This window comes from Thalassophryne amazonica, chromosome 20, assembly GCF_902500255.1.
Source record: "Thalassophryne amazonica chromosome 20, fThaAma1.1, whole genome shotgun sequence".
NCBI lineage: Eukaryota > Metazoa > Chordata > Actinopteri > Batrachoidiformes > Batrachoididae > Thalassophryne > Thalassophryne amazonica.
Window position 1 is genome coordinate 16,682,237 of NC_047122.1, and position 17,634 is coordinate 16,699,870.

At 40.0% G+C, this 17,634-nt stretch overlaps 3 protein-coding genes across 3 annotated transcripts in view; 1 reads left to right on the plus strand and 2 right to left on the minus strand.

Moving 5' to 3' along the window:
* The window catches only part of bmp8a (bone morphogenetic protein 8a), a 49,286-nt gene extending 45,559 nt beyond the window's left edge, over nt 1-3,727 (plus strand). The window contains exons 7-8 of the mRNA XM_034161358.1: nt 1,602-1,776; nt 2,998-3,727. Of these exons, the coding sequence (XP_034017249.1) occupies nt 1,602-1,751 (150 nt within the window). The 3' untranslated portion in view covers nt 1,752-1,776; nt 2,998-3,727. The remainder of the gene's footprint in view (nt 1-1,601; nt 1,777-2,997) is intronic.
* A 63-nt stretch (nt 3,728-3,790) lies between these two features.
* zgc:91910 (uncharacterized protein LOC445276 homolog) lies at nt 3,791-7,096 on the minus strand. Its single transcript, XM_034161359.1, has 4 exons — nt 7,026-7,096; nt 5,596-5,746; nt 5,236-5,353; nt 3,791-5,110 (listed from the first exon to the last, which is right to left on the minus strand). Exons 2-3 carry the CDS (start codon nt 5,728-5,730, stop codon nt 5,258-5,260), a joined length of 231 nt encoding a protein of 76 aa, XP_034017250.1. The 5' UTR covers nt 5,731-5,746; nt 7,026-7,096; the 3' UTR covers nt 3,791-5,110; nt 5,236-5,257.
* A 3,510-nt stretch (nt 7,097-10,606) lies between these two features.
* Nucleotides 10,607-17,634, minus strand: part of gsk3aa (glycogen synthase kinase 3 alpha a) — a 51,651-nt gene continuing 44,623 nt past the window's right edge. The window contains exon 12 of the transcript XR_004558267.1: nt 10,607-10,623. The gene's annotated coding sequence lies outside the window, so the exon portion shown is untranslated. The remainder of the gene's footprint in view (nt 10,624-17,634) is intronic.

A 17,634-nucleotide genomic window follows, 5' to 3' on the forward strand; every position in this document is an offset into this window, starting at 1 on the left:
CTTTAACTTTTGACCCCTGTACAAACGGAAATTGACATTTGTCGCCATTCTTGCTGTTTTTATCCCATTCGGTGTTTCAGCGTTTCCCATGATGCCCCTGGTGGGGGCCTCCACTCCCCAGAATGCACCGTGGTGCCAGCAGAGTTCCGCTGTTTCACAGTGCACGTAAACTATGGCAATACGAGGATGTGGATGTCATTTATTTAGCGAGTTCACGGGCGATTATGATGATTATGTTCTCCCAAGTTGAGATGGTTATCTAGAGGAGGTGTAGCACCTGTGATAGATTTATGCTGTGCCCCAATGTTGTCTTATTGTCCATACTTGACGAGATGTGTTTACACTGTGAGTGCTGAGCTCTTGACACTGGAACTCTGCTGAAACAGACCTCTCGCGTGAGTCACGGACCACCAGACGGCACGAGATTCACAACTATGAAACACAGAATAACATTCAAAGATAGTCCAAACTATACCTTTTTGGAATCTTTATGATCAGACAAGTTATGTGATGTAGTTTTCAATTTGATTGGAGCATTTTTAAATTTCAATCTCTGTGTAATTCCTCAATTGACCCCTAGTGAAAATTCAAGCGGCCATTCAATTTTTTCAAAAGTGTAATGTCTAAGGTGCATTTGTGCTGAATATGTTGCTTGTATCACGATTTGAAGGATTGTCTCAGTTATCTGCTGCACTAATAAGCAAACAGAGCATGAATCAGCTGCTAAAATCACTGGAAAAACATGCATATATAAGGCAACCTTAATTAATGAAGAAATGCTGCTTTTAACAACCTGAACCTCATTTCTGGCAGAAAATATGTTCGTTTACTCACAAATATAAGTTTGGTGTCATGAGGAGTCCATGGTTCAGACACTGTTCAGGTTTTTAGGCACTTTTTAACCACTCTAAGTCTGATGTGGGATATTCGAGAGGGGTGGGGTTAAGTATTTGAAGAAAAAAAAATCTGTCTTATATTTGAGGAAATAAAAGGCCATGAAAGTTTGAGCATCAGATTTACAGGGTTGTTAAATATTGCTGACTGTTCAGGTTCAAATATGACTCCAAGATTCTTCTTCTACTAAGGTGGATTAGAACTTTTTGTGGTACACAGTGCCAACTACTGTACAGGAGAGACTTAGCAGTCAATATGTCACAAATTTAAAATGGCTCTTTTCAACCAGATGTGCAGTGCCGTGACGTGTCAATCATCTGGGGTGTCCAATCAGATTTCAAGGTGGTCCAGCGACACCAAGCTCCACCCATGCCAGGAAGTGTTCAACATTTCCTGTTTAACTGTGGGCTCAAAATTTGGCACTTCCTGTTTCAGTATGACCTTGCCACTGAATTCCCACGAGATTTCATGAGATCTTGGCTATTGTCAATCCAGGAAGTGTTCAACATTTGACATTTTGTTTCACTGTGGACTCAAAATTTGGCGTTTTCTGTTTGGGACACATTGTACCATCAGCAAGCTTCGTGCTGCTGCGCATCTCTTCTCTTGCATTATTTGTAACTTTTCGAGAGCGTCACAACAGCTGGAGGCAATTCATTTTGTGCACATCTCTTCGTCTCTTAAACCATCTTCCACTGTTCTGCCAGGTCCACCTCCTGAAGCCGGATGAGGTTCCCAAAGCCTGCTGTGCCCCCACCAAGCTGAGTCCCATTTCTGTCCTCTTCTATGATGACAACAACAACGTCATCTTGAAGAAACATCGTAACATGGTGGTGAAGACCTGCGGCTGCCTGTGACCCAGTCCAACCGAGAACCACAACATACAGGTGCTGGTCGTATAATTAGAATATCATGAAAAAGTTGATTTATTTCAGTAATTCCATTCAAAAAGTGAAACTTGTGTATTATATTCATTCATTACACACAGACTGATATATTTCTTTTCATTTTGATGATTACAACTGACAAATGAAAATCCCAAATTCCGCATCTCAGAAAATTAGAATATTACATAAGACCAATACAAAAGAAGGATTTGTACAAATGTTGGCCAACTGAAAAGGATGAACATGAAAAGTGTGAGCATGTGCAGGGCTCAATACATAGTAGGGGTTCCTTTTGCCTGAATTACATTTACGTAGCATGGAGTTGATCAGTCTGTGAAACTGCTCAGGTGGTATGAGAGCCCAGGTTGCTCTGATAGTGGCCTTCAGCTCTTCTGCATTGTTGGGTCTGGTGTGTTGCATCTTCTTCACAATACCCCATAGATTTTCTACGGGTTAAGGTCAGGTGAGTTTGCTGGCCAATTAAGAACAGGGCTACCATGGTCCTTAAACCAGGTACTGGTAGCTTTGGCACTATGTGCAGGTGCCAAGCCCTGTTGGAAAATGAAATCTGCATCTCCATAAAGTTGGTCAGCAGCAGGAAGCATGAAGTGCTCTACAACGTCCTGGTAGACAGCTGCGTTGACCTTGGACCTCAGAAAGCACAGTAGACCAACACCAGCAGATGACATGGCACCCCAAACCATCACTGACTATGGAAACTTTACACTGGACCTCAAGCAATGTGGATTCTGTGCCTCTCCTCTTCCTCCAGACTCTAGGACCATGATTTCCAAAGGAAATGCAAAATTTATTTTCATCAGAGAACATAACTTTGGACCACTCAGCAGCAGTCCAGTCCTTTTTGTCTTTAACCCAGGCAAGATGTCAAGGCTGCAGTCTTCCCCATGATTGTGTCACCTACAGAACTAGACAGAGACCAGTTAAAGACCTTTGCAGGTGTTTTGAGTTAATTAGAGTGTGACACGAGGTGTCTTTAATATTCAACCGTTTCACAATATTCTAATTTTCTGAGATACTGAATTTGGTGTTTTCATTAGATGTCAGTTATAATCATCAAAATTAAAAGAAATAAACACTTGAAATATATCAGTCTGTATGTAATGAATGAATATAAAATACAAGTTTCACTTTTTGAATGGAATTACTGAAATAAATCAACTTTTTCATAATATTCTAATTATATGAACAGCACCTGTAAACTCAGAACAAGCTTAGTGACAAATGGATCAGGTCTGTGCGCTGATCTGATTCGTCAGAATCACATTCTAATCCATGCTTTTGTTCAGACTTTTCACTTCCTCCTGATTGAATATTTAATGCTGCTAATGATTTTAAAAAAGTGATTACAATAATAAAAAAAGCTTTTCCACAAGTTCTGCTCTTGACACCGTGTTCATCGCAGACAAGTAATTAAATGTGTTCTCTGGATACTCCTAAGTTCTACTTTTTTGTCTTTTTAGGGACAAATCACAACTTTTCTCTGCCATGTGTCAGATTTTTTTTTTTTTTTTTAGAAAAGCAGTTTTTTTTTTTCTTTCAGTTCACACTGAGGGACAGGATACGTCCATTTTAAACTGCACACTGTAGTGGTTTAGTGTGATCAAAAGTCTCTGCAGCTACATTTCCTCCATTACTCAGTCAAAAACATAATTCTCATTGTGTCGATTGATGCAAACATCCCCCTTTATAATTTGTCTTCAGGATTTTTGTCTTTGTCAAAAGTAATTTTAACATTTTCCAGTGTCATTCATGACAATTATTCTTCACAGTATTCAAAGACAGAGCACAACACATTAAATATAGTTTAATTTATTGAAAAGGGTGTTTAAAAAAAAATACAGTGAACAGATTTCTAATGTTGCTTACAATCAACTGTGAAAAGAAATCAAAATGAGGATTAATGATTTTGGCAGATAGGGGTGGGGTGTACACTACAGTTCTTGGTATCTTACAATTCAGCCTGTAGCTAAAGTTGGGCTCAGCACAATTTTTTTAAACTTATTTTTGTCAAAGAAAGAAGCCATAACCGTGAGCAATGTGTGTCAATGATTATTGCTAACGCCTGTCAACCATGTGGTTCAACACAATGAGGTACTGATTTCAAGGGTTACTGACAGTTGACACCTGTGGAGCAGTCTTAGATGATCCGTCAGAGCGTTTCACCACACAACAAACTATATATTATTCCAGGTGTTTGGAATAACCCCCCCCCAAACAGACACAAAAGTGAGTGGCTCCATTTTGTTCAAAGACTACAAAAAAAATTTCACCCCATACAGTTGTCATGGAAGAGGAAACCATCTACAGAGACCAAAACCATTTTTTTGTACCAGACTATAAACATGTTTATTTCTGCTCTGAAAGTGAGATGTTTTAAAATGGGCTTCTATGGGAATGAGCTCTTTTTGGAGCCAGCCTCAAGCAGCCAGTTAAGGAACTGCACTTCTTGGTTGGGGTCAAAATGCAAGTTCTGAGTGTTGCTGCTTGATCCAGTCGAAAGTCTGTCTGAGAATCACCAGACGAGAGTGGAAATGATCGACTAGTTCCTATAAAATTAAGGAAATAATTGTATAAACCAGAACTACACTTTGGTTGCAGCTCCTCAAATCTGAGTATTTGCCATTTTTCATTCCTTGCTTTTTTTGGCACCATTTGCACGCAGTTAAACTGAAGAAGTCTGAGTTTTTGTCATTTACCACTGAGCAATAACACACCTGAATATGTATGTTTTGAATTCTTTCCAAACATTTATGTGGCATTCACACCTGTGTTTATGTATGCATGTTTGTCCCTCAGGGTGGTTACCATGGTGATTTCCAGCTAACGTAAATTCGCAATCCTGCCATCTAGTTAAGCAAAAAGAAAAAAGGTGACTAAAGTCACAGTTTTTGAACCCTTCAGCCCCTGACGGAGTTTAGAGTCAGGGCCTTGAACCCACATCCATCACTCTGATGCCATGATCAAAGTACAGCCAACTTCCACCATACATTCGAAATCATCGTTTTATTTCTTCTTTAGGAAGCCTTTTCATATTTATTGACACTTTATGGCATAATAGTTTTTTATTTTAACTGTTAGCTGATTCCATACTTACACCCTCAGAAAGACCAAAGTATTTTTACACAATAAATATGAAAACAGGGCGCTGGTGTACTTCTGTCCCTTAAAAGTTGCTTCCTCTCTCACATATACATACAAACACATACACACCCCAACCCACTGTCCTTTAATACTGACGGATCCCAGTGTTCGTTGTCAACATCCTTCAGGTGCCATGTTTCAACGTTTAGTCCATGGTCAGTGTGTATCTGTAAATAACATGTGGTTTTAAGTTCTACATATCTGTTATTGTTGCAAACTATCAAACTGCTTTGACATTAACCTTTTCTTTAATAATTTTTTTTTAAAAACACTTCTGTGTGGTGGACATTACCTCATTTCAGGTCAGCAGTCATTTACGCCTGAACGTCTACCAGCTCGGGAGGCATTGGAGACTTTGGGTGTTTGCTTTCAAAGTGCTGCTTGAAGGTTTTGGGGTCGGGCATCTGTGTCTACATGAAGAAAAGCATCTCTGTTTAAACACAACTCATTTTTCAAATAACACTGACGACAACATCAACTACCCCTGCACAAAAAGTATGGATTCAAGTTAAAGTATGTGTGTACGTGGCTCTTTAATCTAAATAAGACTGTTTTAAACTGGATAATAATAATAAAAATGTTCAGATTTAACTGGAAAAAAAACAAACATCTAAGTTTCTATGAGAATTTCTGCTGATCACATCGTTCTCACCCTGCAGACAGGGCAGGTGTGGACCAGTGCGGCCTTCGCTGCCGTCTTCTGGTCAGCACCCTGAGATTTCTTTTTCTCTGCAGCCTTCTTGGCGTTCTTCTGCTGGGACTGAATTTTCTGGTGTCCACGAGCCATGGCTCTCAGCTTCAACCTGCACAAAGAAAAAACAAATCAAACTATGTGCTTTAAAGAGAATCACCCAAAGAATGCACACATGGAGGTGAGTCTTTATTTAAATGTGAAACACCTCATAAGCTCTGTGCGCACCAGCAGTGTGCACTGCTCAGCTCAGAGGTTCGTGCGTGGACGAAACAGAGGATCAAAGTTTCACACCCAACTGCCACCAGGTGACAACTGCTTTGGAAAATATCAGCTGAGGTGTGCCGTTACACAGAAAAATTACATTGTAATTAATTATTTAAAGACATTTTAAACAATAAAGTATGCACCAACTATAACCCCACATAAGCATTATTTACTGTTGTAAATTACATTGATCATTCAATAAATCTATTGATCTTGAGAATACAGACGTTTCTGTTCTTGATATTCTACTTAGCAATGATATTTTCATGTATACCTTTAATAAACCCACATGTATGTACCATTTATTTTATCTTTTATATTTAATCTTTGCTGCTACTGACTGGTTGTCACCAACGAAGTTTCGTTATTACAATAGTTAATACAATTACAATAAAGTCTCTCTTATCTTAAAAAAGGGTACAATAGTTTATCATTAACAAATCGTGTCAGTCTATTTAAAGTACCTTCATACACCCAAGCAATTTTGAACTATGGTGTATCGCATACAATCGACACGCTACATTTACATCAACCTTTGCTAATGTTCGGTTCAAGGCTTTGCCTTAGTAATATTAACACAACGAGATTGTGCTCATTATGTGAGATATAAAATTGTTGGTAAAGTCAGACAAGCCTCACACTTTCCTTATAAACAAAATATTCACCAACAATCCCAAACACTCCCACCATGACAAATGACCCTGTTCTTAAAACAAATCTTGTTCGTCCCCAACTCCTGAAATTCCGCTTTTTGTCCGGCAAGTGCCACTATCGAGCACAGTCTTTGCTTAGCGAAAGGACTTTTCGTTAACTTTGTCAGAAACACCCCTCTGCTTTATAAATGTTCATGTTTCTGTCATTGCAGCATACATTTAACTACAACTAGTAATAAGAAATTACCAGTTTACGGAAAAACTGTCCGCTTCGTCCAAACAGGCCGACACCGCCTAGCTAGCTAAGCTAGCACAAGAAGCTAAAACAGCATATGACTGAAAATACCAACTTTTACAGCGTGACAGAAGCATAAACAAAACAACATGAGATAGACACCTATGTTAACTCATTTGTGCATGTGGTTTCGAGTTCCAACAAAACAAATAATTCTCGCATTGAACGATTCTTACCTTCGAGACTTCCCTGTTCGTCTTTTCGTCGTCGCGAGACTCACGATTAGAACACATTCTTAGAAGATGACGTCATTTTCAGCGAAAGTCACGTGACCACAACGCGCTGTACACACACTATCACGAGCGCCACTAGCTTAGCTTATGGCCGAGAGCGGCATTATGAATGGATTTGTATTAATGTAGTAGCATTGAATGACTTGAATTTATGTTCATTTTTTAAACATGCTGTGTTCAACTGTACTCTGAAGGGGGGGGGGGGGGGCATTCAAGTCGGAAACCCGAGCAGGATCCATGAAGACAAAAAATGAGAGGCTATCTGTATCTATCTCAATAAAGTTTTAATAAGTCTTATGACCTGAGGAGGGCAGTAATGCACTGAACGTGCCTAGCCTGTCGACAACCGAGAAGAAGATATCACAGAAACGTGGTCGCGCACATAATGAGCGGTACACAGAATAGCATTTTCTTTAATTTGCACTTGTCTGCGGTAACTGTGGGTTTATGTATTTGACGGGTCCTGATTTAAGTTGTCGAATTTTGGTGTCGTTGCACCCTGCTCAGAGTGCCGCTCTCATTGGACCGACATCTCTGCTGTTTTGGAATTGTGGGATAGCTCGCGTCCACAGATTGAGCTCGCCGGACTATTTCCGCCACACTGCTCAGCGTGCTGCTCTCGTTGGAGTAACAACCGGATAGATCTCAGTGCAGATCGTGTCAATGTTTACAATGCTCATAAACTTTACGTTTCTTAAATATTTATTACGGCCACTCTTAAAACTTAAGTTATAGTTTTATTATTGGTAAATTTTAGAATGAATTATCTGGGAACTACTTTTTCCGCAAGAATTCATCAAGCACGTTGGCCGCGGGCGCGTACTAACACAATACCCAGAAACTGGACAGTTGTTCGGCCATAACGAGAGCGTCCACTTTTAGCTTGTCATAAACTAAGTTGTGGATGCTCATGAGTGTGTGCTATCTTGGGTTCAAAATAGCATTCGCTTTTAATCTGTCTGCATATAAACCCATCTTTTTAAAATTATTTATTCGCTGAAAATGACAGGTTGCTGTGCATTTGGATGCACACATAGACAAAGTAAGGACTTCAAGATTTTCTTCAGATCCGAACAGAAGAAAAATTTGGGAAAACAAAGCCAGCTGTATGGGATGGTCAGAGTTTAGGTAAATTTATTGTTCAGTCCCATGTACAGTAAAACTCACCTAAACAGTCATCATATGAATTGGATATTCGCAGTCACCGGACAAAAAAAACCTCCCAAAGTTTCTATTGTTTTCCATAACAGATTTTGTACAACAGATGTTCGCTCATATCAGATAAAATGTCCCGTCCGATTGCAGTGTATTTCCATTAAACCCCTTGAATGTGCAACCGGAGTCATTTCTGTGATTAAAAGCCCGACCGTTTATTTTTTTCACATGTTCAGACTCTGAGCCGCAGCCTGGACGTGCACCTGTCAAATCAGACACAGCAAAAAGTTGTGATTTGACTAGCTCTGTGAAAGCCAGAACAAACCATTCAACTCGGCAAGTTTGTTCCAGCTTTCACCTCGTGAAATATTCATACCATTGAACTCAAAACATTTATTTTGGAAGGAAAAAAAGGGCATTCTCTCTTAAAACACTGCAAAAGTATAAATAAATAAAGCAACAAGAATCAAACTCCCATAATTAGAACCAAAAAAAGGGTTAATCAAACCAACAGTCAAATCACGTGGAGACAGAACAGAACCCGTGACCTCACACCACATTGTAGATCTGAGCTTCATCACCTCCTAAATAAAACCTCTCTGCCCTCTTGTGGGAACATGTTGAAACTACACTATACTGTTGAACCCATGAAATTAAAAACAACAGATTATTACTATTAATGTAAAAAGTCTAACTTAGAATAACAATGTGAGCTCATCAATAACAGAGGTAACCTATAAATGAGCATCTTTGATTTGAGGATGCAAGCAGAGGTCTCAAACTTGTTCCAGAAAGGGCCGAGAGGGTGCAGGTTTTCTTTGCAACCACCCACTGCACCAGGTGATTTCACTGATTAAGTGATTCCATCTGCTCAAAGTGATGCTAATCAGTGAAATCACCTTGTACGAGGGCTGTCATTAAAGTAACGGTCCTTTTTATTTTTTTCAAAGACTATATGGATTTCATTCATATGTTTTTACGTCAGACATGCTTGAACCCTCGTGCGCATGCGTGAGTTTTTCCACGCCTGTCGGTGACGTCATTCGCCTGTGAGCACTCCTTGTGGGAGGAGTCGTCCAGCCCCTCGTCGGAATTCCTTTGTCTGAGAAGTTGCTGAGAGACTGGCGCGTTGTTTGATCAAAATTTTTTCTAAACCTGTGAGACACATCGAAGTGGACACGGTTCGAAAAATTAAGCTGGTTTTCAGTGAAAATTTTAACGGCTGATGAGAGATTTTGAGGTGATTCTGTCGCTTTAAGGACTTCCCACGGTGCGAGACGTCGTGCAGCGCTCTCAGGCGCCGTCGTCAGCCTGTTCAAGCTGAAAACCTCCACATTTCAGGCTCTATTGATCCAGGACGTCGTGAGAGAACAGAGAAGTTTCAGAAGAAGTCGGTTTCAGCATTTTATCCGGATATTCCACTGTTAAAGGAGATTTTTTTAATGAAAGACGTGCGGACGGGTCCGCGCGTCGGGACGCAGCCGCCGCGACGCTCCGCCACAGGAAAAACACCTCTGTTGAAAGCCTTAAGGACAAGTTGGAACATGTCCTGCCTGTTAAACAATTTCTCATATACTCACTCCACTGAAAGCCATCAAAAGCCGCCTGGATTTTACAAATGGTTATCAACACGGAGGTGTTTTTCCTGTGCCGCCGCATCGCGTCGGCTGCGTCCCGACGCGCGGATCCGTTCGCACGTCTTTCATTAAAAAAAATCTCCTTTAACAGTGGAATATCCGGATAAAATGCTGAAACCGACTTCTTCTGAAACTTCTCTGTTCTCTCACGACGTCCTGGATCAAGAGCCTGAAATGTGGAGGTTTTCAGCTTGAAACAGGCTGACGACTGCGGCTGAGAGCGCAGAGCGACGTCTCGCACCGTGAAAAGTCCTTAAAGCGACAGAATCACCTCAAAATCTATCAGCCGTTAAAATTTTCACTGAAAACCAGCTTAATTTTTCGAACCGTGTCCACTTCGATGCGTCTCACAGCTTTAGAAAAAATTTTGATCAAACAAAGCGCCAGTCTCTCAGCAACTTCTCAAAGGAATTCTGACGAGGGGCTGGACGACTCCTCCCACAAGGAGTGCTCACAGGCCAATGACGTCACCGACAGGCGTGGAAAAACTTACGCATGCGCACGAGGGTTCAAGCATGTCTGACGTAAAAACATATGAATGAAATCCATATAGTTTTTGAAAAAAATAAAAAGTACCCTTACTTTATTGACAGCCCTCGTAGAATGGGTGGTTGCAAAGAAAACCTGCACCCTCTTGGCCCCTTCTGGAACGGATTTGAGACATCTGCGGGGGATTATTGAGGAAATCTGAATCGCCCTCTGGTGGTCAAATAACACCATAGTATCTTAACTTCTTTTTTTTTTTTAAACTTGCAATAAAAAGTCAGATTATTTTTGTTTTAAATCATTACAAAAACTGTCTTTTTTTAATATAAGCACGAAAACTAAACCCTGACTCTTAAACCTAGCCATACCTCAAATCAATCCCAACCATATCCAATAACCTCCACCCCAACCCAAACACAAAAACAGCCAACAATTTTAAGGTCCGAGAGCAGGCAAAGAGCACAGAAACAGTTTGATCACTTTATTCCAGTCAGTGAGTTGATATCTTACATACACACAACAGAGACGTGTTTGTTTTTCTTTCTCTCTCCTCACCCTGACACGTCAGTCCACCAGGGCAGAATGACACGCTAACACCTTCAGAACACATAAACCGAAGGACAAAATAAAAGCCATCCATATAAAAAGATCGCATGGTTTCCTTCAGGAGGTGTTAAATGAGGTTCAGGATATTAACACGACAGTTTTCAGACACATGAACCAGATCTTCACACGGATAGCTCCTTCTGCAGTCGCTACACACGTGCACGTCGGCCATCACATGACCATTAGCAGCAGTCACACAGCACGTATCTACAGTATATACTGCAAGACAAAAACCTCCAAGTTAAGGATTGGTTGGACAAAATAACATGTTTCTAATTCAACTAACACTTTTGACAAAGCACGTTCTGAAATTACCACTAACCTGCAGTGTGGCAGGTTTCTCAATACTGCAACCTGCCACAACACACACGTTTTGCCCCAAAATGGGAATGATTCAACTATAGCCTAGTACATGTGAAGAATTGACAATAAAGCCAACTTTGAACTTTATAGCCGCCTCACTGAAATAAAGTGGACTGAAGGCAAGTTCAGACCAAATAAGAAACTCACCATTTTGGTTGGCTCTAATCAATGCAAAGACGCCATTAAAATATTTTAACTTCAGGGAGAAAAACTTCACTGCTAGCTGTAAAAAAAAACAAAAAACCTTTCCACAAGGACAAAAACCTCTGGCATATCTTTGGTACTCGAGCAGAATTTTGTTTTTGGGTCGAATTGCAGTTCCAGGTTAATTTTTGGTCTTTGTTCTTCAGAATTTTAGCTCAACTTTGAATTTATGAGTCATTATCCAAATCAAGAACTTGCACAAAGTCGAGTGTGGCTGTGTTGAAGCTAAACTGAATTTGTGAAATTCCAACTAAGCTTTATTACAAACAAACAAAAAAAAGAGTAATTTTGGCATTTACATCAACACAGCAGCTTAATTAGTGGCAGACTTTTTGTGTTTTGCTTAAGTATACTTTTCATTATTGGCATATATTCTTTTATTATTGGACTTTGTTTTATTTAGTGCTTTGATTCCCAGGAAAATCAAATTATACAGTCATAATTATTAATAGCAAACTTGTGATTTTTCGGTGTATAAGTCGCACTGGAGTGTAAGATTCAGGACCTCCCAAACTATTAAAGAAAAATGACATACTCTGGAAAATATGGGTACTTCATGCAAATAATATCTTTATACCTAACAACAAACATGCAATTTTTTTTTTTTTTTGCTTGCATAATTTTTAGTTTCTGAGATATTTGGGGGTGGGGGTAATAAATGATTGTTGCTTACAAAAAAAAAAAAAAAAAGCAAACTTCCATAACTCATTACATTTGAACCGTTTGCGCTACATGCTACATGAGTTTGTTCAACACCATTAGCAATTTTTAACTTCTAAAATGGTTGGCCTGCAGCAGCACATTTTCTATGTCTTGATGAAATAGTAGTAAAACCATTCTTTCCTACACACCTGCCCACAACAGAGCATCTCATGAAATTAAACAGAAGCCAATACAACCAAAGAACAAAAAATCAACAACAAAAAACTCCCCAGAAAATCAAGTTTGATTCCTCAAAATATCAACTTCATACAGTGAGGAAAATGAGTATATGATTCACTATCGATTTTGCAAGTTTTCCCACCAACCAAGAATGGAGAGGTCTGTAATTTTTATCGTAGGTACACTTCAACTGAGAGGTAGAATCTTAAAACAAACAAACAACAACAAAAAACAAAAAACAAATCAGAAAATCACATTGTATGATTTTTTTTAATAATTTGCACTTATTGCATTAAATAAGTATTTGATAAAATAGAAAAATCTTAATAAAATAACTTAATATTTGGTACAGAAACCTTTGTTTGCCATTACAGAGGTCAGACATTTCCTGTAGTTCTTGACCAAGTTTTCCACACTGCAGTAGGGTTTTTGCTCCACTCCTCCATACAGATCTTCTCCAGATCTTTCAGGTTTCAAGTTTCTCCTCCATCTAAAGATTTCCTATTGAGTTCAGGTCTGTAGACTGGCTCAGCCACTCCAAGACCTTGAAATCCCTCCTTAGTTGCCCTGGATGTGTGTTTGGGGTCATTGCCATGCTGGAAGACCCAGCCATGACCCATCTTCAATGCTCTTACTTAGGGAAGGAGGTTGTTTGCCAAAAATCTTATGATACATGACCCTATCCATCCTCCAACATGATGCAGTCATCCTGTCCCCTTTGCAGAAAAGCACCCCCCCCCCCCCAAAAAAAGATATTTCCACCCTTATGCTTCATGGTTGGGATGGTGTTCTTGGGGTTGTTCTCATCCTCCGAACATGGTGAGTGGAGCTGATACCAAAAAGCTCTATGTTGGTCTCATCTGACCACACGGCCTTCTCCCATGCCTCCTCTGGATGATCCAGATGGTCACTGGTGAACTTCAAACAGGCCTGAACATATGCTGGCTTTAGCAGGGGGACCTTGCGTGCCCTGCAGGATTTTAAACCATGACGTAATCCAGTCATTGACCAGGTCCTCCCGTGTAGTTCTGGGCTTTCTCAGAATCATCCTTACCCCACGTGGTGAGATCTTGCATGGAGCCACAGACCAAGGAAGATTGACAGTCATCTTGTGTTTCTTTGATTTTCTAATAAATACAGCAACAGTTGTTACCTTCTCACCAAGCTGCTTGCCTGTTGTCCTGTAGTCCATCCCAGCCTTGGGTAGGTCTACAGTTTTGTCCCTGGTGTCCTTAGACAGCTCTTTGGTCTTGGCCATGGTGGATAGGTTAGAGTGTGATTGACTGAGTGTGTGAACAGGTGTCTTTTATACAGGTAACACATTCAAACAGGTGTGATTAATACAGGTAGAGTGCAGAATAGGAGGGCTTCTTAAAAAACAAAACAAAACTAAGGTCTGTGAGACAGATTTCTTGCTGGTTGGTTGGTGATCAAATACTTATTTCATGCAATAAAAAGTTATTTAAAATCATGCAATGTGTGATTTTCTGGATTTTTTTAGATTCTGTCTCTCAGTTGAAATGTACCTACAATAAAAATTACAGACATTTACATTCTTTCTGTATGTAGGAAAACTTGCAAAATCGACACCATTTCCTGTTTTATTGTTGTTTTTAGGGATGGGTTTGTTAAACATGCACCAAGTGTGTAGCTCAAACAGCTCAAAAGTACTGAGTTCTGGAAAATTTTTAACTTTTTAGAAACATGTTCATTTGTGCCATCACCCCCTCTTTAAATCCTCAATATCTCCAAAAGAAGGGAAAAGCCAAAAATTTTGCATACTACTTGTTGGATACAATTACATCATTAACATGAAGTACAAAGCAAATCCATGATGGTGACTCTGGAGGGGTTGCTGCTGATTTGTCACGGAATGAACCGTAAGGTGGTTCTGCATCATCATTTTATAGTTTTTGAGAAATTACAGTAGACAAACAAAAATCAAGATAAAAAAAAGTGCTCAACTAATAATGAGGTGTTGTAAAAACTAAAACAAATTAGTCATTTTCATACTGTTCACATTGACACAAAGCAAACACACAGACAACCGTTTGGAACAAAACCCTTAAAATATTCATTAAACAGTCTCATGGTCCTACACACCAAATGAGAGGAGCTGAAAACAGCCACTTTACAAAATCAATGTGACTACTAGAAAGAGGAAGAGAGAGAAAGATCATTCACAAATATGAGGAGTTGTGGGGAGACATTTCCTCTCCACAGCATTTACATTTCTGACCATGAAAAAGTAAGTTATGTACAAAAAAAAAATGCACAAGCTAAACGTGTCATGGACGGAAGGAAGGAAGGAAATAAGATACAACTCCGGAATAAGAAGAAAATAAAAATCAGTGATATTTACATGTGCGATAAAAGGAAGAGGGACACTTTTAAAGATGGCTTTTAGCAAAAAGGGAGAGGAGAGAAATGCGCTGTTTGACTTGTCTCAGGTAACCTTTTCTCACTTTTTCATAGCTACAGGGTGACTGACAGCTCTGTGTGTGAACGCCAGCTGAGGCTCAAAGCAAACGCACCGCTCTGACTCTTTGACAACAAAGAATGTGTTCAACAGTCACTGAGCAACATGACCCGGGAGGCCAGTGGTTTGAAACAGAGAAGCAGTTGTGGGCAGAGAAAGAAACGCTCGAAACTCTGATGTGGCGCAATTTTATTTATATATATATATATATATATATAGAAACAAAACAAAAAAAAAAGAGCGAGGGCTCAACAGAAACAGTCACTTATTTTAAATAAAGTGGCTAAAAACAGCAGGAGGAGGAGGAATGGTACAACAGTACCAAATAAAACAACCTTCAAGTAGTCAGCACAAAATAATACTTAAACTATTTAGACACACACGCACGCATGTACTTCTATGCCTGTGATGACATCTAATGACAAAAAACATTTGGGACACCGTATCCACATCTACAAATCAAATACCCCATATTACTCTAAGAGTTCGCTGCAGTTTTAATTCAAAGTTATGAAAATAAAATAGATGTAGGTGTCAGTTATCTGACATTGTTGGATGTAGAGGAAAAAAAAAAAAACGTATAGTTTGTGAAAATTCAATATTCTGCTGGAGGAAAAAAAAGAAGAAGAAAAGAATAAAATGTTCTGTAAAAATGCTGTTTGATCCAGGTCCAATTCTATTACAATTATATCCCAATATAATCATAATATAGAATTCAACTTATTAAATGTAAAGTAAAACATTTTATATATAGCTGTGCCACTTTGCATTTTTATTGGTATGCACTGTCGTTCTTTCAGTTATCTATAATGTAAACGTGATAACATGGTAACATGGGATAAAAAAGCTTTTCAACCTACCATCCCTGGTTCTCAAGACCAGGCACCTAAGTGGCTCTACTCTATTCTTCTATTTTACTCTTCCTTTTTAAATATCTAAATATACCTTAGTATACTAGCATAGTTCCACCTTAGTATTGGAATATAATACCTTGTATATAAGATATACCTTACTGAATTTTCATGTGGACTGAAAGCAAAAGAATAGGGCAGCGCAGTCTCGTTTGAACTCCTGTGTGATATTGCAGGATTTGACCACTTCTGGGGACAGCCTGGTATTGTGCAACACAAACACAGCATCATTTCACAAGGATAAATGGTGTACGGTTTTGTTTTCAGCTGCAATCACTGAAGCAGTCGCGAAAAGTACAGTTTTTTTTTTTTCCCAGTTCCCAGTGGAGAAGGGAACACGAGGCAAATGGGAGAGGTTGTGTCGGTAAGTGTTAGCCTACACACCTAGCCAGAGTAGTTGCGGTGTCTCGCCTGCAAAACTGTCTCGACACTTTTGAGCTCCGGGTCCTAAACAAACAAATAAATGGACTGCATTTATATTGCACTTTTCCATCTACATCAGATGCTCAAAGCGCTTTACAAATAATGGCTCACATTCACCCTGATGTGAGGGTGCTGCCATACAAGGTACTCACTACAGACCGGGAGCAAGTAGGATTGATTGATTTTACGGACAGGCTGGGGTTTGAACCGAGGATCCTCTGGTCTCAAGCCCAACGCTTTAACCACTAGACCATCACCTCCCAAACAGCAACCTCCCCAAAATTTGCATGGAATTTGCCCAAAAACTCAGAGAGGGTGGTCCCCAGATGCAGAATAGGTACGGTCGGACATTCGGGTCCCTGCTGCGCGCACACATAGCAACTCGCATAGTAACCAGCGAGCCGCTGAAAACAAGCCACTGTCGCGTTCATTTCCTACTTGATGTCCATCGTGCTCGCATCATACTGCCACAGTTTTTTCTACTTAATATACACCAGTTTTCACAGAGAATGCCACGATCATTTGTTGCAGTTGGCTGTACCAACCATGATAAGTTAAAAGATCAATAAGTGCGGGTTTTTTTTCGAGCTCCCAAAGCGCCACATTCTGCTTCTCTCTTCATTCTGCTTGGCTCGCAGGAACGCATTCTGTCTTCAGCTGTGAGTTCTCCGCTTTCAGGCTTTCCAACTCTTCCATTTTAGGACAACTATTCCATGTCAACGTAATCATGTGATGTTGGACAAGGCAAGTCCTCATGGTCACTCAGGTCAGCTGGAGGCAGAAACTCTCTGGGTGAGGTTACTGCTGTAGCAGGTTCACCAATAGAGGCAGCTGCAGGAGATGAGCCAAAATGAAGCTTCGACTTTGTCCTCATTGGCCTGGGGCGTGGCTGGTCGAGACACTTCACATTTCTGCTTTGGCTGCGGCTGTAGCGCGCACATCAGGGACCAGGATGTCCTGTACTGTACCTACGCCATTTGGAATGACCAAATCAGCAAGACTTTGCGAATAAACAGCGGTAAAGATGACTATATCAACAATGGTTGTGAGTGCGCGTAGTTTGTTTTCAGCGGCGACCCAAAATGGCGGACGTAACTACGCGGAAGTGACGTAGGCCCAACTGTACCTATTACTGATGCATATTTTAACCCTTTAGCGCCTGCTCTCAAGCAAGACTGCACTACCCAATTACAGCTTATCCAAAGCAGCTGAGTCATTCCCTGTGACCTTTCACCCACAAAAGAGGGACAAACAGCAGTAGGACCTGAAGTTTAAACAAAAGTGACGTAAAACCAGATTTTCTTCTTCAAAGAATAAGAAATGACAGATAATACAATAATACACCCCATCACTGATTTGGTGCATATAAAGAGAAGAAAGAAATGAAACAAAGCATAAATTTAGAA

Excerpts from the sequence above, each read along its gene's own strand:
- zgc:91910 (XM_034161359.1), bottom strand. The coding sequence starts at position 5,730 with ATGGCTCGTGGACACCAGAAAATTCAGTCCCAGCAGAAGAACGCCAAG. Across the intron at positions 5,354-5,595 it reads ACACCTGCCCTGTCTGCAGG|ACACAGATGCCCGACCCCAA; the intron begins GTGAGAACGATG and ends TTCTTCATGTAG.